This window comes from Mesitornis unicolor, unplaced genomic scaffold (genome assembly GCF_000695765.1).
Source record: "Mesitornis unicolor isolate BGI_N332 unplaced genomic scaffold, ASM69576v1 scaffold51289, whole genome shotgun sequence".
NCBI classification, from domain to species: domain Eukaryota; kingdom Metazoa; phylum Chordata; class Aves; order Mesitornithiformes; family Mesitornithidae; genus Mesitornis; species Mesitornis unicolor.
In genome coordinates this window covers 75,486-98,722 of record NW_010206317.1, presented here as the reverse complement: position 1 = coordinate 98,722, position 23,237 = coordinate 75,486, and the positions used below count along the sequence as shown (strand labels likewise).

The window sequence follows — 23,237 nt, the reverse complement described above, 5'->3', positions numbered from 1 at the left end:
GCAGGAATGAAAAACTGTGGTTTAAAACAAAAATAATGGCTCATCAACCTCAGGCAGCTTGCAAAAAATATTAGCTCAACCACATCCTTTTGATCAGGGACAGAAATGTGCTTTGTGTGTATTTGCAAGTCAAAAGAAACCTGCCACTCAAGGAATGGGATAAAAGAGAGAAAAGAAAGACAGTTCCTGCCCAGGATCTTGCCCTCTAAATAAAAGGTAGATAGATGGACAGATAGATGGACGGACAGACGGATGGATGAAGAGAGTGGAGATAGGAGCCATCCCAACAGGCTGCAGCACCAGCAGCCTCACCGTTGTTAAGCTGATGATAGGTGAAAGGTTTGAAGAAGACCATGATGTCTACCAAGAGCCTCAGCAACGCAAGCAGGAGGAAACTGAGCCTCTAGGAGGCCCGGCTAACTGGGACCAGTAGCCTTTGGAGTACACACTACTGGAGAGGGACCTCCTTTCTGCTAGTGCTTTGGCTGGGACTTATTTTGGAGTGACAGATGAATTTGGTTGAGACGTACAGCTTGACCTAAGGCAAATAAGTGCTCTGTCAAATGTATTTTAAACCACTGTGAAGCAATTTATGAAGCCTCCTCCAGTAAAAATTAGACCAAAAAAGATTTTTAAACTATTTGTGTGAGAACACTTGCAGTAGCTCCTGGCAGCTTCAGGTAGTTAATGTAAATCACCTGGATTTGGAGAATGAGGCCAGGTTTCACCATCTGAGACTCTGGCCCCAGAGTCCCCCCCAGAATAACACAAAAAGTTATCGCAAAGCTGCTGGCTCCTGCTGACTGGTTAATGCTGTAATGATTAATTTAAGGGACCTACTGCACTCAGCTAAAATGGTTGTTCAACAGGATAAACCAGTAGCCTTGCCTCCCATGCAAAACAAGTAAGTGAAGAAGTAGATGACGTAATTCTCTCCACAACTGAGAGATGTCCTGGCATCCAGGAGGCTCTGTAGGGCGACTGCACGGTGCTGCGGGAGGGTTTGTGCCAGGGTCTCAGTAGGAGCCCTACAGCGAGGATTTGGGAGCAGAGACCATGCTGTTCAGCTGGGACAGTCCTTGCTGCCCAGTTCTGGCTCCCAGCAGCCTCAGCCACTGAGATTCACTGCAGGGGGCAGTGGTGGGAGCATCCCTGAGCTGGGGTACAGCAGGGCACATACCTCCTCCGCGGGGTGCTTGGGGGGTGGAAAAGCAGGCATAGCGACTTCTGAGATTCAGCGTTTCCTACCCTGGTCATGAACAAAGTTGTTCACAAGGTGGTGCTGAAATAGAACTTCAGATTCATGAGCATTTTTGCTATTGACACCCTGCACCAGGGGGTATACTGTAAGTGAGAGCCCTCCCCTGCCCCTGCATTCAGACAGCCCAGAGTCCACTGTTGGAAACTGCAACAGGGTTTGGCTCATCGGTGTATCAGGATCTGCTTTATTTTATCTGCCTGCACAAGCCTGCATGCAGGGATCGATCAGATTAACATGGCTGATGAAAAACATGCTCCTCTTTATCCCCTTTGACAGCAGCAACCCTTTATCAACAGTCTGAAGACAAAGTTTTCTCAGCCATGAGTTTTCTGCCTTGGGGGTTCGAGTTTTTCTTTCTGGGAGAAATTTTCTATTTTTTCTTCAAGAAAAATAAAAACATTTTGATGGAAGATTTTTCAGCCATCCTTATGCATTAGACATGGTGGCAGACAGGCCTGGCACATCAACATCTGGTCCTTCTCACTGGATTAAATTTAATAACTGGTGTTTGAGCGCTAACCCTCCCTCACAGCTCTGCTGGGGTCAGCTCAATGAGGCGTACCTGGCTTGGAGAGAAGAAAATAGCTCCTTTTCTGAGGGTTTCCAAATGCTTTTCCAGAGTGACCCTCTCATCATTTTATCCCCTTTTACAAAGCTAACTCCATAATGCCCTCCAATGAGGCTTTAGGGAGGACAGTGTTATAAATTGCAGCTCAGTGAATCTGCCACTCACTGCTGCTAATATACTGCATTTATCCTCGCCGCTGCAGAGGCTGTGGCAGTGAGAGGAGAGAAGGAGAAAAGTAATTACTTCCCGCTCAGCTTGTCACCAAATCCCTTCATCAGCCCCCTCACGTCTTTCCTAGCTGTGTTAGCGACTTGCCACACTCCGCTGTGCCAGGCTGGATTCAGGGGCACTGCTGTTAATGGAGAATGAGGATGGGAAAGGGGTTGCATATTGCAGGCACTGGGAGCCCCCACGGCACCCAGCACGCCCCCGGCCATCCCACTTTAGGACAGGATTAGGATCCCCTAATCAAGACATGGGTTTGTTTCAGCTGGGAAGTCCTACCCCAAAAGCACTCCCAGTGTGGAGTGAGGGAGAAGAGGAGGTGTCTTCTCCAGGTGGTGTCTTTTAAATATCCTTCAAAGGTTACAGATGTGAGAGAGTCCAATGTTAAAGTCTCTCTCTTCTGGAGAGGACTCAAACTCCACACCCTCATTCAGCAACGTGGATCAGCCAGAGTCAAAAGTAAAGATTTTGAGTTATGAAATGAACTCAAAATGAGGCAGTTTTGCTGGTTGGTGCTGAGATCCCCAGGAGCAACAGCATCTTCCTGACATCTGAAATTTGGTGGGATATCAGAAGCCCTTAACTGGGCCATGTGTTAAATTGAAGACAAACATTTTGACCAGCACCTGATGGGCCATTTTACTGTTTTTCTTCAAGTCCTGCAAGGTCAAATAAAAGAACAACAGCAAGGGTCACTTTCCTCTGAGGAGGTGGTGGATGCAGGGACCAATGGCGATGCAGTGAAGTGGTCCTGCTCTGCCGTTGCTGAGGTGTAACGCACTGAAACCAATGTGCCATGTGATAAAATTGATGCACTTCACACTGAAATTGATGCATCACCTTTGGAATCAAATTTATCACCTCTTCTGTCACACTCCATATACTGGATCAGAGTCACCACCTACTGAATTAAATACTTCACATGCAGTTCACATCACATCATAAATCAGGCCAAAATTGAATTAAATGCATTGTATGCTAAGAACTCATTCATCACCCCATAAATTAAACATGGGACAAGCCTCTTAGGTTGAGTGTGCCCAAATATAGCCCAGAGAGTCCATGGGAAAAACAGGACACCACTGAGGGTTTGGCCATTAATTTCAGTTCATTTTTTCAGTGCCAGAATCTACTGTGTACCAGGTCCAGCTCTGTCCTGGACCAACCCAAAACTTGGGTACCCAGTGACTTCTGCTGTTAGTGACCCTCCTGTTGAACCATCCACACTTCCCACGTGCAGGTTTAGTCAGGAGCCTGGAGGAGAGAAGCAAACTGGACCCTGGCTCTGCTCCTGCAAGGGGAAATGACAGGAAGAGGATGAGAGGGCTTTGCACCCCTTGCTGGCGGCTGGCTCACCACATTGCACAGAAATTCTTCTCTAAAACCAGCAGACTATTTTCTCCTTTTTGTTATCTATGTTTATTTTGGCTTTTCTGACAGCACCTCCCTGTGTGATCTTGCAGATCTCCCTCTGTCCTGCCCTTGTTCCCTAGGGAAATGTGGGACAAACTTCCAGCTCATCTGAAGCACAGTACAGTCCAATACTTCCTTGGATCAAAGCCATAGCCTTTCCTTTTATTTTCCCATTCATCTGGTCCTCTCAAAATCTGCTCAGGAGCAATTAGAGCCTGTCAGCTAGAAGCTGATGCAACTTCTATTTAATTAGCCCAGCAGCCAATAAAGATCTCATTCATGAATATCTCATGGAAGTCTCTTCCATCGATGGCTGGTGGGGGGTGGGGGGGGGGGGGCGGGTGTGGAGATTTGTAATTTCTTCCCTGCATCCAGATGGTTGTGGAGCATCTATCAGTGATCCCATCACATGCATGGACTCTCATATACATCTGAGGAGACTGATGAGCTGGGAGATATTTGTCCAGAAAGCAGTTACGGGAGAAATTCATGCAAGACTGTCCCGGGTGCTCTGTTAGCAAATCCCATTGGTAACTCAGTCTCCAGACCATGGCCAACCTGGGCAGCAACTGACCCTGGTGGGATGAGCAGCTCTGGAGGGCTTTTCCTCTTCTGAGCCATTTTGCCACCCTTCCCAGCAACAGGAAAGGGCAGAGATGTGTAAGGAGGGTCAAATGCCAGCAGGATGAATTGGAGGAGGCCTGAAGAAGTATGAGGTTTGCCCATACCTGCTGCCTTTGCCCTGGGGGATAAGAGTCCCTCTCACTGCACTGTCACAATGAGAATAAACACATTAGGGATGGCAAAGCCGGAGAGGGGAAATTAGTACCCACACTGATGGATCTCAGCAAGGTTTTGGCATGTTCAACATGCCAGAGAGTCTTTGGAGTGACACTTTCTTGGCTTGAAAGCTTCTCCTTAAATTGACTGTCAGGGTATCAAATATTTGCCTGACCTTCTCCTGACAGACCATCTAAACAGGACATATTTGGGTTGGGCTTTTCCCAGAGACTGGTCAGGGTGGTCAGGAGGATGGGAGAATGTAAATCTGTACTCATGCAGTCTCTGTGCTGGCCTCACATCACAAAAAGGGGCTTCACCAGCTCAGACCTGCAGAGGTGGGTCCCTGTGGGAATTGTTTGCCAACGTTGTTTGCAGCCTCACCATCAGAATTCATTGAACTAAAAAAAATAAATCAGTTATTATAGGACACTTCATAGATTATAAACATGACTGATAGTATCTTCATAATTAATGATTGTGAGAAAGCAGCTTAATAGTTTGGTTCCTTGTGACTGGTTTGACTTGTAATACATGGCAGCTGGTGTAAGCAAAACAGATGACTGAAGCCAGTTTACCCTTGGTGTGTCCAGCCAGCGGTGCCATTTCACAAATTTGCATGTAAGCTGTTTTTTCTCAAAGACCTAATCCCCAGCAATAGAAGAGGGCTGCAATGTAACCACATCAATAGCCGTGTTCCCAAGCCGGGGGGTGCTTGGGGACCAAATGATGGGCAGTTTCTTGCTGCTGCCCTGCACATCTGCAAGTTGCTGTGGTCAGCAAATGCCCCTGTGCATTTGCAGAGAAAATGCCCGTGCTCAGCTCAGGGCATTGGACGGTGCCCTGAGCCACTCAGCTCCTCAGTAGTTATTAACAGGAACATCATAGCTGGCATATTACTGTGATTGATGCTGCATCGATCAACTGGAAAAGTGTGCAGCAAGCCTTAAAAAGAAGCGAGATGAAGTCTTAAATGCCAGGCTAAAATGCCCTTATAACAGGTATTATTCCAGGATTGAAAACAGACATGCTGAAACACACAGCTGTGCCCCTCTCCTCACGGCTCCACACTGGCCACTGCTAGGTCCAGGGGAAGTGAGTAATGAGTGCTTACATTGCAAGCAGGGATGGGCAATTAGTGGAAGGCTCATACAAACTGCGTTGAGAACAAGACTGTGGGTTTACTGCTTATCAAATAAAAAGTAATGAAGAAACAAGCTTTCTATTAACGCAATATTTCAAGTCAATTTGTCGTGCTTGCATGCTTTTGTTTTGTCCCATCAAGTCTTGTTTGATTTGGCTTATTTTTTTTAAGACTAATACACTACACTCGGAGTTGTCAACTTGAGTCACTTTTGCTGGTGTGATGGTTGGTATTTCAGAACTCCTGGAGGCTCTTTAGGGAGAGTCTCAGTTTTTCTTGCATTAAAACAAAAAAAATCGTGGCCAGGTCAGCTGGGGAGAAACTTGTGTGTGGCATCCAGCTTCCCAAGCTCAAAAGGCAAACAAACAAGAAACCCCCCACAAAACCAAAACAAACAAACAAGAAAAACCCCCTCCGATGTGTTATGTTGTAATCATCTGCGATTTTCAAACACTGTTCCCTTGGGGAACCCACCTCACAGATCTTCTGCTAACAAAAGGTGATTTTACTTGAGAACAAATTCACTTTTCATCTCCAAAGCCTGGCTCACACACTCATGAATTCCTGCATTGTGTATACACAGCCCGCGGTCAGAAACCGCAGGGCAGAAATGGCCCAGTGCCCAGCACATGCTCCGAAGGGGGTGCTCCATGCATCCCTGGGTCTCTATGCTGGCACCGTGTTTTCCCCCAGAAGATGCCCTGGCCCTCCTAGGGGGTGCATCAGGCTTTCCCAGGCAGAGAGGAAGCTGCTGCAGAGCATGGATGTGTTTTACCAATCTCAGGACCTGGACCAAACATTTCCCAGCACTGCCTCCAGTGCTTTACTAAGCAAATCCAGCATGTCCTTCCTTTTCCATGGAGGCTTAAGGTGGTCTCCTTGCTCCCATGCTTGTGCTTAGAGGGAACCTGTCTCTCAGAGCACTTAAATCTGAACAGACCCAGCAAGCTTGGGGTTGAGAGAGAAAAACAGCTCCTTTTGCCAGCCCTTCCTGTTAAGCTTCTATATTTAAAATCACTACATAAACTAAGAAATTAATAAAAGGTCTAAGCACTTTAGCAGGCAAATCCGATTTCTACTTAGGAGAATTGGAGGGAATAAAGCTAAAAAATTTGCTTCAAGGATGAGATTTAATTCAAAGTGCCAGTGCTCAGTCTCCTACTGCACTTGCAGGTTTAGAGAATAAACCTGCTAGCAAGCAATGGTCTTAAACAAGATCATCATTAATCCTGAATTCAACTGTCAAAAAGACTGAGATTGCAAACTAAGCAAGCAACAAGGAAAACCTGGTAATACTTTTGTTAAGTATCTGCAAACTGTCATATCAATAATGGATAATAAGAAAATTTTGGCCCTCCAGAGCTGATGCATAACATAAACCTTTGTTGTATTGCACCTAAACTATTATCATTAGCACATTTATTATTATAAGAGATTAAAAACAAGCTTCCTGGCTGAAAAACAAGATCAATTTGAGCTCAAGCTATTTGGATGTATTCTAAATGTTGTCATTAAAATACAGCATGAATGTTCCTTAAAAAAAAGCAGAGAAGAATAGCCCTACTACAACTACATATGCCATCCAGCTCTGACTCAGTAATCTGAGAGGAAAAAAAACAGGCAAAATTGTGTCCAGTCAGACATTTCTCATCTTGAGGGCTTGATGCAGAGCCTAAGCTAACAAAGCTTTTCCTGCTGGGTCAGGATCCAGCCCCAGGCATGAGGATTTGATACAGGGAGTCAGCCCAGATTGCACCAAGCTCCCTGTGCAGGTCAGGACTTTATTCAAATCCAGCAAAGACACCCAGCTGCGCTCTATCTTGCTGCAAAGACAACTGTAGTTTATGGGGGAAAGAGAAAAACCTCAAGCAACTGTAGAAAGAGATAAAGAAGCCACTTGTGTGAAAGGCTTCCCTTGGGAAACCTGTCCCTTGCCTTGGGGACAGAAATGGTTGGAGTGACATTCCTCCTAAAGAGTTATCATACACATCAAAACCTGCAGGAGATGCACATGACTTCTGGCTCCCCCAGCAATTAGAGGCTCGCAGACACTTCTCAGGGGCTGCCTGCCATCCTGGAGAATGAGGCTCTTCTTTTGTTCTGATAAAGCAGTGAGTAGTGAGTTACAGCAATCTCCTGGTAGCTCTCTAAATAATTGCATTCTCTTATGTCTTTTAATCATAAGCCCCGCGAGGCTCGTAATACCACATGTGCAATCCAAATTGGTCCATCAGCTCAGTTTATCAAAGAGACCTAATTTAATCCCAGTCTTTGATAGAGACAGGAGCGGTCAAAGTCTGCCCTAATGATTTGCTAAGTTTACTTAGCTTGCAGATCTGTGGCATGAAGGGCACTTGGACTCCAAGCACAGCACTGATAATGGGAAGCCATGATGAGGATGACAAAACTGGCAAGAGCTTGACAGTCTGAATCAAGAGAAACCACAGCAGAAACCTGGAACAGTGGAGACTGAGGCGGCAAAATAAACCCCGTGATGGATGTCACGAGTAACATCATGAGACTGGTCAAATAAATTGGAGGCAAGAGCTCCCTCGGAGTGAATATCACTACTGCAAGAGACCCACCAAGGAGAGGGCCAGCGCAGAGGAATCCAAGCCAGGAAACACAGAGCCAGAGGAACGCAGGAGCAAAGTGCCAGGGATGGCAGAGTGACTCTGATGTGGCAGCATCCTCTCCCTGCCAGAGCAGGATGCAGCAGGCATAAGAGCACACCTTTCAATGGAAAAGTGCCTGCTTTTCCTCTAACAAGATCAAAAAGGGCTCAAAACTCTCAGAGTTGAGCAGGTTCACTCTAGGTGCATCTTTTAAAACCACTGGGATGACTTCTCTGCTCCTTTACAGCCCAATAGGTCAGTGGGCCCCAGGAGGTATAATACAGTGACACCAGCTAAGAAATGCTGAGCAGATGAAAGCAAAAACCGAATGGAAGGAGCCCAAATCCCTGGGTTCAAGGGATGCTGAGCAATGAACAGCATTAGGACTAAAGGAACCAAAGATAAGGGTTTTATGGAAAAGCTAAAAGCCCAACCTTCTCAGGAAAAGCAAGATTTGACAGGAGAGGACTGGAGCAGTGTTTCACTCCATAACTGTGAGTGATGGGTGTGAACACAGTAAAAAACTGCAAAAAAATAACTTTACTAGACAAGAACAGCTGGTCTGAAGCATTCAATGGCTTTTAATAGTTTACAACTCAAACAGAAGAGGGAACTCAGAGCCTGCATTACAGAAGCTTGAGGAGTGCTGCAGGCTGTCAGAAATGAAGCACAAACCCTTTGATTTTAACCAGCATGTACAAAAGGATGGTGCAAAGAAAGACCTAAGAAGTCCTCCGATAGGAATGTAAAGGAATATACTGGCACCATTAGCTCAGAGGAATTCTTCATGGTACTATCAAAGTTTCAGCAGAAGATGGATGGACCATCTGCCTGCAAAGAGACAAGGCCATTTATTTATTTTATACAGAAAGTGCAGGTACTCTTTGGAGAGAAAAAGAAAGAAAAACAGTGACATTAGCTCCAAAAGTAAAGCCACAGCCAGCAGACAGCAAAGGGCGAAATGCAAACATTACCCAGGCTGGCTAATCTCCACAGAGGGACTGGCTGAACCCAGCATACAGCTGTGTAACAAAAGAAACCACCTGCAACACTATCAGGCAGGAGAAAATGCCCTTCGCTGGGTTAAAAACATGTCAAATCCTTCATCTCACAAGAGATGTGTTCTTTGGAGGTATGGGGGGGCTGAATTTAAGGAAAGCTTCCAGTGGTGCTTGTAGGAGAACAGAGAAGGAGAGCCCTGACCTCACCTCACTCCAAGGCAGTGATGAGATGGGGGAGTGCATAGCTCCCTTGGCCAACTCTGAAAGAACAGGGCAGCTGATGCCACTGGCTGTGACTGAGAAAGAAGGATAAAAAAGCAAGTTTCCACTCTGTGGAAAGAGGGAACTTACGCTCTGCAGATTTTGGACTGTATATAGCGTCAGGAAGCAAAGCTGGCACAGATAGACCATGAATGGCACACAGCAGAGCTGGCCAGTCCTGGGACTTGGGAGCTGCAGCCTCCGAAGAGGTGTCCAAGCATTCACTGGCCTCTGCTAAGCTCAGGACACAGCAGGAGCTGGTCTGCATGATCTCGCATGTGGGGAGCCACCGTGATTGACAGCAGCTTACCTTTTTGAAAGGCATCGGCTCCTGGTGCATGCTGCTTTCCTGCTGGCCTGCTTTACCTCTAACTTGGGCAGGAAAAATCCAGATTGGCACAGCACATTTGAGAAATTCCTGTCTTTGGTGGGGACAGCATGAAGACCTACATGGAGAGTCTTTGGATGCACAGCTTAAATGGAAAAAGAGCCCAAACAAAAGCTCCAAGCAGATTCAGGTAGAGTCAGAGCTGAAAGCAACCAAATTAATTTCCACTCAAAGAAACTTCCTTTGTGGGTGGACACATAACAGAGTGAAGTCTGGGAGATGCGAGTTACCTGAGACTTGGTCACTGGGGCTGGTCAAGGAGACAAAGCAGGAAAGTGCCCCACCACAGGCAAGCAGTACCAGCACAGGTCCAAACTGACGGGGGAAGAGGCTGGGGCTCCAGAGCCTTCAGCACAAGGAGGAGGCTAGAAAGAGCAGACCGATCAAAAATAATGTACAAATAAAGGCCAACTAAAGCAGGCTGGGGCCACCAGCAGCACCGATGAACCCCGCATAGCCGGTAACAGAAGTGTTTCAGACCATGGGTCTCTACAGCTCAACATGGCACAACACAAGGGCAAGCTGCAGGCAGCTAACTGGGCATGGGATGGACTGGAGGGACACAGAGAGATGCTGGATTACCCCAGTGCTTCTGAACTGATGTGCTTACAGCAGATCCATAAGGCCGTACAAGGCTGTGACAAGAGGCCAGAGCCAAAGCAGGCCAAAGCAGATGCCCTGATACCAGCTCTGCGTGATTTCTGCCCAGAGATGATGGTCCCATGGGCGAGAAGCTTTTCTGGCTGCAGGAAAGTGGGCAGCATTACTCAGGACAACCCTCAAGAAGATGTGCTGTTGCTGGCAGCAGAGAGGCTGCATGAGGAGGAATAATCAAGGTGCTGAGGGCTGCCAAAGTCATCGGGGAGAAATTGGAGTGACTTCTGAGGAGGGAGTATCATCATGTGAGAATGAGGGGGCTGGCTGTGAGAGAAGGGGGTCACTGGAGACAACTTGGGAGTCTGCAACAAGAGGAAAATGAAGCTGCAGTTTGGGAAGGGTGTGTGGCTTCCACAAGTCAGTTCATCTGCTTTTCCTTACACACATGGGTGGATTGAATAGGACAGGCCAAGCAGACTGAACAACATATGCAGTGGCAAAAAAATAATAAAAAAGTGGTGCTTGCTTGATTGTTGTGTTTTCAGCTTGGCTGCATTCCAACTGCAGCTCAGTTCCTCAGACTGAATTGCTATACCCTGGTTTAGGTTTTTACTTTCTGTAAGCATATTAAAATTTTAATTAAGCACTAGACCAGTGTTTTATCAATTTCTTGAGAGTTTTGCTATTTATCTTGTTGATTACAATTCTCTCAGGTCCTTAGTTTTGGCCTAAATATAGACCAGTTCTGACTGAGCCCCACAGGATAACTGCTAAAACTAGTCATTAAAAATGAAGAGATCAGAGTTGATCAGCTGACAGTGGGAGCCTGCAGTGTGGCTGCTCTGCATCTTGGCAATCTTCTGATCTACAGATACTAGAAGTATGTTAATGTTGATCTGCTGGTAAAAGCACAGCATGGAAAGACCTTGAGAAGACGCAGCAGCTCCTTGATCCAAAGCTCACTAAGAAATCACTTGTTTCATTCCTTGTTGACCACCTGAGAGAACAAGGAAGGAGGGTTTTTAAGCAAAGAAATTATTTAAGCAAAGAATTTCCTTCATGCAATTTCTGTAATGTGGCATTAGCAAAATGTTTAATAGTGTCCCCCATTTTTGCCTTTCTGGGAAGCACTTTGCAAGAGATGAATGAGTCCCTGCTTTACAAAGCATATAGGCAGCTTTGACAAGGAAGCAACACCACAGTTCATGCTTAGCCAGGTACACTGAGGATTTTGCTTTTTTTTTCTAAATCACTGGGGAAATCCAAGGGCCCTGCAACATCTACTTGTACATGACAGGTCTATCACACAAGTTAACAAGAAAGACTAGGGTAAGTCCAGCTATCAACATGCAAAAACCTGGCCAGCTCTGTCAACATCTGGGACCAGACACATCTCTTAAATGCTCTTTTAAAATTATATCACAGTACCAAATGTAGTGCTAATGAAATGCAGAGTCTGGTACCATCCAAAATTCAGTCGTATTTGCCATAGAGCTGAACTCCCAGGTTTAAGCTGCTAAAAAGTTTCCTGTATCTAAGCAAAGAAAACAATACAGAGAGAAGAGGAGATTACTCCTTTGTGTGTGACCCTGACTAAAATTCCTTATTAAGCATCCCTAACTGTAGCTCACCTTCCTGTGCTACTCCCACCGATAATACAACTTCAGCTGTTTTTTCTGTCTCGAGGGGAAGCCAAGCTGGTGGCTGCCATGGATGGCAGACTGGGTGTGCCAGGAACACAGCCGTCTCCTCCTCCCATCACTGCAGACCCACCAATGCAGAACTGTGTCCTGGTTTTGCGATACTGTGGAAAAACGATCCAGTTCTCAAGCCACAGGTGACCAACTGCCCCGATGGCTCTTCAGCACCAGTTAGGTGAATGCTTTCGGAAAGGTCTGAAGTCACCCACTATTTAATCATCTGAGCTTTCCACTTCTCCCATCTCATTTTCTCTCCAATTACTTTGATGCGAGGAATTTCAGCTGTTCATTGAGGAGTTGGGAAGGATTTGTCCAAATAGTCCCCTCTTTCCTCCCTGCCTGTCAGTCTCCAGCCTCCTTCCACAGCGCCTCAGGCCAAAGCCAAGGCCAGGGAAAACTTTCCCTTTCACTCACTCACATTTTGCTTTCACAACAAAATTCATGTCCACCTCACTGCTTAGGAAAACTGCATCTTCCACCAGGGCAAGCTCTTGCCCAGTCCCATTTGGGTCTCCAGAGAGGAACGAGCTGCTGCACCTGGCCAGGTTCCTGCCTCCCAGCCAGCACTGATAGCACGCACCAGCTGCATCCAAGCCAGTCCCATGCAGCCCTTTCAGGGCTCATCTTCTGGAATTGTGGGGCTGTGGCGAAATGGAGAGTTTAAAAAAGAGAGATGCAAGCCCCTTGAGCTGCACAGAGCAGCTTGCTACCTAAAGGTATTCGACTGCCTCAGAAAGAAGAGGTAAATTTAAAGAACCCACAGCCAAGAAGCTGTTTTGCTGAGTTTGAAATCTCATTTTTATGCTTATCTCATGTAAAGCTGGAAATAACACTGGCCACACTTACTACCTGATAAGGGCAAAAATGTATTGAAAAACAGCCAGTGCAACTGAAGGGAAATTTGCTGCACAAAAAAGACTATCAGAAAGCATCCTTCAGAAAAACAGATAAATACACATAATTCCACAGTGAAGCCAAACTCCTGCAATCTCCCTGAAGGCTTGTGCAGCAACATACCTACAGATCCCCACCAGCTCATTACTGTTCCTTAGCTGGAGATGATAATTTCTGTAGGTCAGCCTCCAAAACAGCTGGCCTGAGCTTTCCCTAATCTGCTACAGGGCAAACTCCAACAGCTGAGACTCCCTTCAGTAACAGGCAAAGCTGGACAGGCAGCAGGCTGCTATTTCTCTACAGAGGTTCACATAGCTTTATATAAACTATCACTATTTTGGTTTCTGCCTCTGATCTTAAATTAAAGACTCAGGAGAAATAAGGAGTGTTGTTCTAAAATTGGGTGTTAAGAGCTGTGCGTGGCCCCATCTCTGAGCTGGAAAAAAAAAAACACAGAGACCTCAGTACTCCACAGAATCAGGTCCTAAATCTTTGAGTCCATTTAAAAGCGATGAAATGGTTCTGAGGATGGAGTCATGGCTCTAAAATTGGAGAAGTGCTGTGCTGAATGCGCTATTCTGCCACCTTCTCCAGCTGCAGCAGGGGCAGCTCTTCATTACAGCCCCCAGCCTGCTCATGGCTGCTTGTCAGCATGCCCAGTGGAAATCCCTCCAAACTGCTGGTGCATTTCAAATAAATGCGTCCAATTTGCAAAGCTTTACGACTGCAGCTGAAACGGCAGGGAAGGATCATACCAGCAACCAGGCAGGCAGATCAGAGGGGGACAAAGCTTCCAACAGGTGATGATGAGCCCGTGGGAAGAAGTACATGCGTCAGCTGGAAGAGGAATGCGAACAGAGCCTTATACTCCCTCAGGCAAGCAATTCCTCGGAGGGGCTGCAGGAGCAGCCCCCAGCCTCATGTTAGCACTTTATTTATAGCATTGCCTTCCTGTTCATAACCTTCCCAACTGTGAATTGCAATATTTTCCCCCCTGGCATTATGGTGATAGTTTGGAACATGGAGATGATTGGAAGGGGGCAATTTGGCATCAGAAGTCTAAAAAGCAGATACAGATGACATCCTAAATGTATCTTTTATGAGTTTGGAATGATTCCTTTAAATTAAGCTCAGAGTGTGTGACAGCTTCCGGTAGTGCCACAAGCAAGTAAATAAAACGTAAAAATCAAGAGGTTCTTCAGCATATGTAGTCTTAAAGATAATGTCTTCTGGACACCTTCCTTTTCCTCATGCCCCTTCGAGCTGCGATGTACCAAGTGCTTCCCAAGGAAAGTGCTCCAATAATTTTCAATTGTCTCTTCACCACACATGCCCTCAAACCCCACCACACTTCCAAATTCAAGGCGTATAAAAAAATTAAATGCTCCAATAATTCTAAATTGTAACTGTTCAGTGCTACTGGAGCCTGTCCATTCCTTCAGTCTGGGGACTTTTGTTTTGTTTGCAGGGGGGAGGAAGAAATGCTTTCTATTAGTGCTTCAAATTGGAAGCCAGTCAAACAGCATCATGGCAGAATGATTCAGCAGTCTCTGAGCTGATTCGCAGCGTATCACAAAACAGGATTAGGAAAACAACAATGCCTGGAGGAGAAAGAACCCACACAAAGAATCACGGCAGGAGAACAACACCAGAAAGGAGGAGAGGGAATAATCCTCACTTGGCTTCTGAGGATCAGGTTGGCTGACCTAATAGATGGCTTTCAATGCCCTTCATTCCCTGCTGTGTCACAGGGTTCAGCTGCCCAGATCCAGCAACCACAGCTTAATAAATGGCTCTGCATCGACCAAACCACATTAAGTGTTTCTGTGTGCACACTCGCAGCCTGTTGTCATTTATCTGAGACCATGGTTCCTCTCTGGTCCCAGACCCAGGTGCTATTTCACAGTAGGCAGAAGCTTGTGCAGATCTAGCGGTGGAGGTTCATGACCATTTAGGACAGGAAGAAAAGGAAACGATCTGAGGCTGTGAGCCTTCCAGTTATAAACCAAAAAGTGGGGTTTTCTGAGCCTCACTCAAGAAGACCCCCACACATAAGGTGGCACAGTAAAGTGGCAGAGATGTCAAGCTAAGTGTACTCCTTAGCACTGTCCTGAATAGGAAATAAATTAAATATGCATTTCATGACCTCCTGAATCAAAGCATCAGCAACCACCTACGGCCAATGCCAAGATGGAAGAGAAAAGCATCATTTCAAATCTATTCTCTGTGAACCTGAAGATGCTATTGACAACCTTGTTGTAAATTAGGCCATACCTGCTACAACTATGGCCTTGGAGTGACCAAGGAAGGCAGGGACTCTCACAGGAGTTTTACTAGATCAGCAATGCTTGAATTACTTCTATGCAGAACATGAAATCACAGCTTCACGCAAGCGAGGAAAATCAGACAATTATATCACAATTCTGATAAAATAGCTATATCCAAAGTTTGGTAGAGAGACAAACATATGGAGGAAAACAAAAAATCTCCTATGCCATGGTCTCCTCTTGTAGACTGAAAAAATGATAAAGTGCATCCTTGTTAATTCACTGCAGGATGCCTGGAATTTAATAGAAACTGCTGCAATGTGTCTCCCAGTGGGGAATAACTGAAGCATGAGATAAGAAATCAGCCATATCCTAACTTGCAGTGGCAGGTGCTGTAAAAGGAAATGCCCAATAAAGGCTTAATATATAGGAAGATAGCGAATAACTGCCTGGATTTCTGAAATAAGAAAGCATAAACCAATTCTCTAATCATGTCTAATCAAAGAACACCATCAGTTGCTAAAAACTTCTAGGAAAAAATGGGTATCAGAGAGCTGGTAGCATGCATATCTTCTCCAGTAGTGTTTTGGGAATAATTTAGCCTGCAGAATTTAATTCTCTGTTATTACTTCTGAGCCTGGAGGCAAAAATCATCAATCAGGACCACTCATAACATGCAATAATGGGATGAAATACTCATAAGGATTGTTGCATGATGAAATCCTTTGGGATTTTGTGTAACACTTCCAGTCCTTGATAATAGCATTAAAAAAATTTCTGTCAGTAACATCTATTCTTCCCTAATTCATATACTAGGTTTTCATTCTTTTCTCCCAACATCTCAGAATTTTGCTGTCATACGGCATTCCTTCCACCCTTCCTCCCTGCTGCCCTAAATATATGTTTAAAACAAAATCATAGGAAAGCATTCCATGGTTAAAAAGATGGGCAGGTTTTAAATTATACCATATTTACTTATAAGGGCTTTTAATACCAGAGGAGCTTTCCCAGGGAGTTTTGCTCTGATTTCAGGACCCCCACTGTTTTTATAGAGGGCTATTTGGTCCCATTTAGAAGGTAGCTACATTTTGAGTAATAAAGACTGCAATGCTATAAAATAAAATAACATTGTCCCCACCCTTCTTTTACCCTCCCATCTACAGAGTTAAAAAAAAAAATCCCAACCCATGATGTGTTAGAGCTTTGTTTTCTGAGTAACAAGACTAATCATGTTTCCTCTGCTTGGGGTCTCTCTCTTCTCTTCCTTTTCTTCTAGGTCCTCTGGATCCACACTGACATAGAAATATCCCATGATGGAGAAAACAATGCACACAGCAAAGAGGAGAACAGTGAACAAGACAAATTCAGCCCACTAGAAAAGAAAAAAGAACAGCAGGTCAGGAGACCCCAGACTCTAAGTCCAGAGGATTTGTTTGCACTTTCAAGTGCTTTTGAAAGAGCTGGGTGAAAATTACTTTTTGGCTTCCAAGACAGCTCACAAGATAGAAACACTCTCATCCTGCTTTCTGGACTCAATTACAGATAACATAATTATGAGTATGTCATATACCTTGAAACAAACGAGTTAGATTGGGCTAGTTTCATTAAATCTTTTCTTACAAATCTGTCCTGACTGGAACACACCTGCCTGGGCTTTTTGCCCACAAGATGTCTTTGGGAGAGGCAGTTTCATGTTAGCCAGAAATAAGTCCCAGTTCACACCTCAGTGCCTTCATCTGGCACAACCAGAACACTGATGGCCTGAATTAAACAACCTCCCCATGCAAGCCCAACATCTCAGGGATGCCACAGGCAGGTGGCCCTGAAGGATTCCCAAGCCAGACACTTGAGGAGGCTGCCTGCCCACCGGGCTAGCTAGATGAAGGCAAGCTGCTTTTGGGAAGCAATTGCAACGCATGACTGGCATCATGTCAAGGCTCCAGGCTCAAATGTAGCCTGCTTGTCCCAGCAACATTATGGCAGCTCAGTGCTCAGCTGCCATCACTCCACTACCGGATCCTGGGGCTATGCAGAGAAGCTGTGCCTCCAGGACATGGATGTACAGAAGCACCATTCACCAGTTTCAAAGTATTACCTCTGCTTTAACAGCCAAACCATACCTGTGCCATTGGTGCAGCTTGGGCAACAACGAGCACAAGGGTATTCCCAACAGCCACTGTGAGCAGCCAGGCTGCCTGCAGCACCGACTTCATGCTGGCTGGAGACTGAAAAGAGAAGGGCCTGATCAGTGGGTACCATGCCTTCTGCCCTGGTTCACCCTTGTGACGTCTCGCTCAGTGTAGATGTTCCCAGGCTCAGCCTAGGAGGAGATGGTGGAGTTTCCTCTGTGCAGAGCAGTTTCTCTCTGTGGTTATCTCAACAGCTGCATACAAGGAGCTTTTGAAACTTGTCCTCCAGGAGGACACGTGAAGAAGGAGGAGATGCTGTTGTTGCAGAGCTGGATCCTGATCATTCCCAACATACATCATCTGAAACTGTAAGATCAGGAAGCCCAGGGAGCCACACAAGCAGCCCTGCAGCTTGGAGTCTGGTGCCATGTGGCTGTACACCTTCAGAAAAGAGACTGGATCTTGATGTTAAGGCTCCTGCTGATGACAAATTTTCCACATCTCATGACAGATTGTCCCACTGTATTAATTGCTCCCATTAATAACATCTGCACTTTACTCAAGGGATTAAGTTTGAGTAGTTTTAGCTTTTTGATCTTGCAAATGTCTCAGTCCTCTCTTCTCATAAACCTTCTCCTCAGACACCACAGTATACCACAATCAAATCATCCCCTGTACACTCGTTACCCTTTGCTCCCTTGTTAGAGACTTGGGTAGGCTTAGACCCCTTCAATCTCTCAGCTTAAAGCAGGTTCCATCTCTATACCACTCTGTAGTCCTTGAGACACATTTGCCTTTTTATCACTGGAAAATATGTACCACAAAATATTGCACTGGGAGAAAAAACTGATATTACAGTATTCAGAGCTTTCACATTAAAATACGCTTCTGTTCAATTCTGCTCTAAGTTCTCAGTTTTACCAGAGAAGGAGTTTCCTGAGTATAAGTGAGAGCAGGCATCTTCAGTATGAACTAATTTAGTTTGAGGGCACCTAGCGAGTGGTGTTATAATCTCACTTTTAGCTGAAGGACAGATAACATTGTCAGTAAGTGTCATGCCAAAGGACATATTACAAGTCAATAGCAGATGCAGGAATAAATCCTAAAGTCTAATTGTAAGCCCTTATCTTTAAGTGGAGTACCTGAGAATAGGAGAAGGCCAGACCTGTAATGGAGAACATCACCTCCCCAGCAGATATTAATAAGTATTGTGGTAACTGCCAAGCCATATGGACATTGTTGGCTTTGATGTCTTCTGACTTCCATGTCTTAACAGCACCTCCAGAAACCTAGCAGGACAAAAAAGGTACATTGATTAGCTGCTCAAAGATCAGATCCTTCTTAGCTTTGATTCCAACAGCAAATTTACCAAAATGAAGTTTTAAGTAAAGGTGGAAGCAAAGCTCTGGATCTGACTCCTGCCATTTCCAAGCCTGTTGGGAATAGGCTGACTCCTATGGCGCAGGGCAGAGGCGACAGGATGGAAGCATCCCAGCTCATTCATGTGCTACAAGAGTTGCAGGAGTTATTGCAAATGAAAAATTGCCTCTGTAGTGGGGTTGGGAAAAGCCTGTGTTGTACTTGTGCAGAGCCTGTAACCTGCTGCTGTCACCAAGGCCAGAAGAGGACAAGAGGATAAACTCTCATTGCATCCATGTGGCCACTGCTCCCATTTCATCAGCACTGTACAACTTCCCTATGATAACAGTGACACCCAAACAAATCCAATTCACCAATACCAAGAGTAGCAGAACCTGCCCCATATCAGACATATTCAGATAGTTATGGTAGCTGTATTCCTAATTCCTTTTGTTTGCTTTCCCAGGTGTAATTAATACTGACTCTCTTGCACAGAGGCAGACAGAGATTTGTCTAGTAGCCAGGAAATACTAGGCTGAAATGACTTCAGGCAGAAAACCCTGTGTTTGAGGAGAGTACTTGGAAAAATACAAGGGATGCTTACGAGATGCCCTTAATCACCATGCAGGGAGGCAAATCAAGAGACTATATTTCAGCAGGCTAAAAGGCATGAGAGCTATGCATTGCTCTTCAGCCCATAAAGAAGTGTCACAAGCACCATACTATAACTGCACACTGAGGAAGGCTGGAGGAAGGCAGCATATCCATGATTTAAGTATCACAGTTCAGCCACATTAGCAGATTAATATATTACTGTCTTGGTTCTTCTCTATAGAACTCCTGGCAGAGGAGCAGGGTTCACTACAAATCACAGCAATAATTAAAAATTATCTTGGCCTGGAGCAAACTAACTCTCTGCAGAAAAAGGAAACCACAGGGAGAGAGATGGGAAAACAGAGGGTCAAAAAGATTAAAATACTAGCACAGGGTTCAGAAGGGCTGCAGCACAGAGCCACCCCCGAGCAGCCATGGCTACAGCAGGGACTTCTGTAGATGGGACTCCAAACTGGAATCCTTGCTCTCAGTGACATGTGCCACATCTACCTCAACTGGCCCTGATTCAGTTATGTTACCAGAGGCTCTGGAGCAATATTCCTAGTGTAATACTCTTCATGCAACTTCTCTACTCAGTTTCTCATCTGGGGAAAGAGGCTTGTAGCCATGGAGGAAGAGTCTGGCCAACATCACTTCAAATGTGTATGTGTTTTATGTACAAAAATCTCTGCAGTCACAGATGGCAGCATCTGCCTCTTCTCTTCAGGACTGTGCATCCCACTCCAGCTACTGGAGTTTAAAAAAATGCCAGGTGCTTTGCAGCTATATTTCCTCCCCTGCATATTTGGACTCTGCAGACATGAACAGCTCCCATTAATTGTCCAACAGGGAGATGTTTCTGCCAGGGAGTAGCTGACAGCACTTTGCTCTGCTCATCACAACACAGTAGTCAGAGTCCCAGAGGACAGCTTAGCAGTGTGCCCTGTCAGACCTGGTTTGTCTATGTGCCTGTGCAGTGGAAAGGTTAAAATGGGAACTAAGCTGATCATGTTCATCTCTGTGGCTCCTGCCAGCTGGAGCAGGGTTGGAGCAGTGTGCCTAAGAGGCTGGCAGGCAGAAAAAGGAATCCACCCTCTCAGCATCAGGACTAGGTTGTTCAGAAAACCATGCCTTGACTTTACACTAGGCTTCAAATGAGCTGCACAGACAGTGAGAGGAGAAAAAACAGATGCACAATCTCACCAACCTCCTCCCTCAACACTGTCCCTCTTCCCCCTATGCATAATTCATTAGTCTTGGAAGATCAGCCTTTAGATCAGTAAGTTACATGTGAGGATACAGCAGACTGTTTCTGCAGAGTTTTCCAGGTTTGAAGTACGTCCAGCTACAGTATTTTGAAGACCACAAGCACTCAGCTCTTGGCAGATTGTAATAGCTCTTTGCAGTGTGCTGGGTCAATGATAACTGAAAAAGGATGGCATGAAATCAGCACAAACCATGGATCACATGACTTTTCATGGAGGATTTCCATCAAGAAAAGATCTTACTTCTTGTTTAACTCATGAGATCTGACAAGATCACAGCATAAGGTGGAATGAGTACCCACCGACCTCACCTATGTAGGTGCCAAAACCTTTTACCAGCCCTTGTAGAATGGACTGCCTTCAGATGGCTACTGCCCAGGTCTTGCAGGGTGGAGAAAGCAAGTGAGATTCACAAAGGTAAGAACAAAAGCACTGCCAGATACTAGAACAGGAGCTTGCTACCATCACAGGGACACTTACGTTAGTTATCACAACGGTGTACGATGCGCCAAAGTCGAGCAGCCCCAGCTCCAAGGTGAATTCTCCCATTTCAGTTATGCATTTTCCATTGTTATATCTAGATACAATGATGAAGTACAATATTTCCCAGTTAGCCCCACAGACAAAGATCACAAAGCAGAGCTACAAACATGCCCCTACAATGGAGGAGGGAGGACGTATGATGTAAAGTTGCAGTCAGATGATCATTAGGGTTCCTGCCATCTTTTCTTTCCAGAAACACTTAGGCCCTGACTGGAGTTCACCTAATGACCCGGGCTATTGCTAACATTTTAAAATGTTTTCTGCTTTTTCCTAGCACGGATTTTCTTTTTCCAATCAAGTTTATTTTCCTTCCAAATGTGTCTCCATTCCTTCAGGAACTGTGGGCCAGACAAGTTAGGCAGGCTGAAGCAGCCTTCAGGAAATCAAAGATATCCACTCGCAAGACACTTTGTTTCCTTTCAACAGAACAAATTAGCCTTCAAATTTGTTCTGATTTTTGGATGTGCAGAATGGCACAGAGGCTCAGCAGCATTGCCACAATGGCTGCTGCATCCTACTAAATTGCAGCAATAAATATTTTGGATGGAACAGATACAGAGAAAAGCCATGAAGCTTGTTTTGAAACATTGCAAATGCCAGAAATACCCTACAAGAGCCAACTCCAGTGCTGTCAAACCATGGCCATATGGAGCCCCAGCCTGCAAAGCCATGTAATGTTACTTGATGTTACCAGCTCACATACCAATGCTTTGTAACGTGGAATATGAATTGGCCTTTCCCTGAGAGCACCTTAACAGTAAGAGCCTGGGTCTAAGAGAATATCAAAACAGAGCAGGCACCAAACAGCAGCATGGACTTCACTGTGGACTTCATGCTGTCCCACCTCACTCTGCTGACAGATGCACAGGAATGGCCAGTCTCTTCCCTCCAGGTCCCCACATAATATGAAAAAAGCTGAGAGTAAGTTCAGTGCTTCAAAGGGCTTTTTGGGTTTCCAAAATTCCCCTGAACTGACTCTGAGAAAAACTCAGATTATGGCCTAAATTACGATGTCACTTTACTCACGTCATGGGAATAAATTTTCCAAGCTTTGTCCCTGCTGATTTTATCTTACCAAAGCAGTAACAGTCACAGGAAGGGAGCTATCCCAGACACTCTTTGGAGGCTGAATCAACTCAACTGCATACTACACACAGAGATACTGATTTGCTGTCTTTTGGCTTGGACATTTTGTGGACTGAATGCCTGGTGCTTCTGCACACGCATGAGTGACCAAGAGCACCTGCTCTCCACAGAGCTGACAACTCTGCTTTTTTTACAAACATCTGCCCCCACAACCAAATGCCAAGGTAACAGCAATGAAGGTTTTGCTGTTCACCCGAGAAAAGTCCCGTTGCATCCAAGGACAGGCCTCAGCAAGGACCTTCAGCAAGGCCAGGGAAACTTACTTGTCCCTCTCTAGCAGAGAATACTCAGAAGCGCTGTAGTTTTTCTGAACAGCAATGAACCGTTTGCCATCAATGGTGAGGTTGACATCTTGGCTTAAACCATTAATGAATCTGCAAAGAAAGGATGTTTCATTGGGCTATCAGACAGGGCAGGAGAAGCATATCAGACATTTCAGAAGTGCACTCTCTCTCTCAAAGCATTCTGAACCTCCATAACGTTTTGACAGCCTCTCCTGCAAGTTACCAAAATATTTGCCTGATTCATTGCCCAGCTTTTCCATATAAGATTAGTTTTCCCTGCTGTGTAATATTACTCTCTTACTCTCTCTCTCCTGGGAGAAGTGACCCTCATTTTTTGTGGGTTAGGGCTTCCAGGCAATCTCTTCTCAGGGACCTTCAAAGTTTGTTCCGTGGCTGTTTGAGAGGACAGAGCCCCAGCCCACCCCAGGAAACTATGAAGTTGGGTGTCCTGATGAGGGTGTGTGCCATGCTGGCACACTTTCCAAGCAGTTTGAATTTTTGGAAAGAGTTTCCTGGCAAAATAAGATATTTTCATCAAAACCAAAATTTTCATGTGAATGTTCAGGTTTTGTTTTTTTTTCACCCAATGTTTATATGATTTTTTATACACAAAAGCCAGTTTTCTTTTGACAACTCAAAAATTGTTAGTTAAACCAACCCTTTTAATTTGATCTATGTTTTAAAATATTTTGGGTTTCAGTTCTTAAAATGGGGGTGAAATCTCTGAAGACAGTCAAGTGCTTAACAAAAGTAACTTCTTATTGGAAAAATATTTTTTTCCTAGTGAAACCTCTTCACAAATT

The 23,237-nt window shown here is 45.2% G+C and overlaps 1 protein-coding gene across 1 annotated transcript in view; it reads right to left on the bottom strand.

The window, feature by feature from the left end:
• Nucleotides 1-16,309: 16,309 nt before the first annotated feature.
• SLC15A2 (solute carrier family 15 (oligopeptide transporter), member 2) overlaps nt 16,310-23,237 on the bottom strand; it is a 39,170-nt gene continuing 32,242 nt past the window's right edge. The window contains exons 18-22 of the mRNA XM_010191687.1: nt 22,414-22,524; nt 20,942-21,038; nt 18,386-18,532; nt 17,235-17,339; nt 16,310-16,486 (exon numbers count right to left, since the gene is read on the bottom strand). Of these exons, the coding sequence (XP_010189989.1) occupies nt 16,310-16,486; nt 17,235-17,339; nt 18,386-18,532; nt 20,942-21,038; nt 22,414-22,524 (637 nt within the window). The remainder of the gene's footprint in view (nt 16,487-17,234; nt 17,340-18,385; nt 18,533-20,941; nt 21,039-22,413; nt 22,525-23,237) is intronic.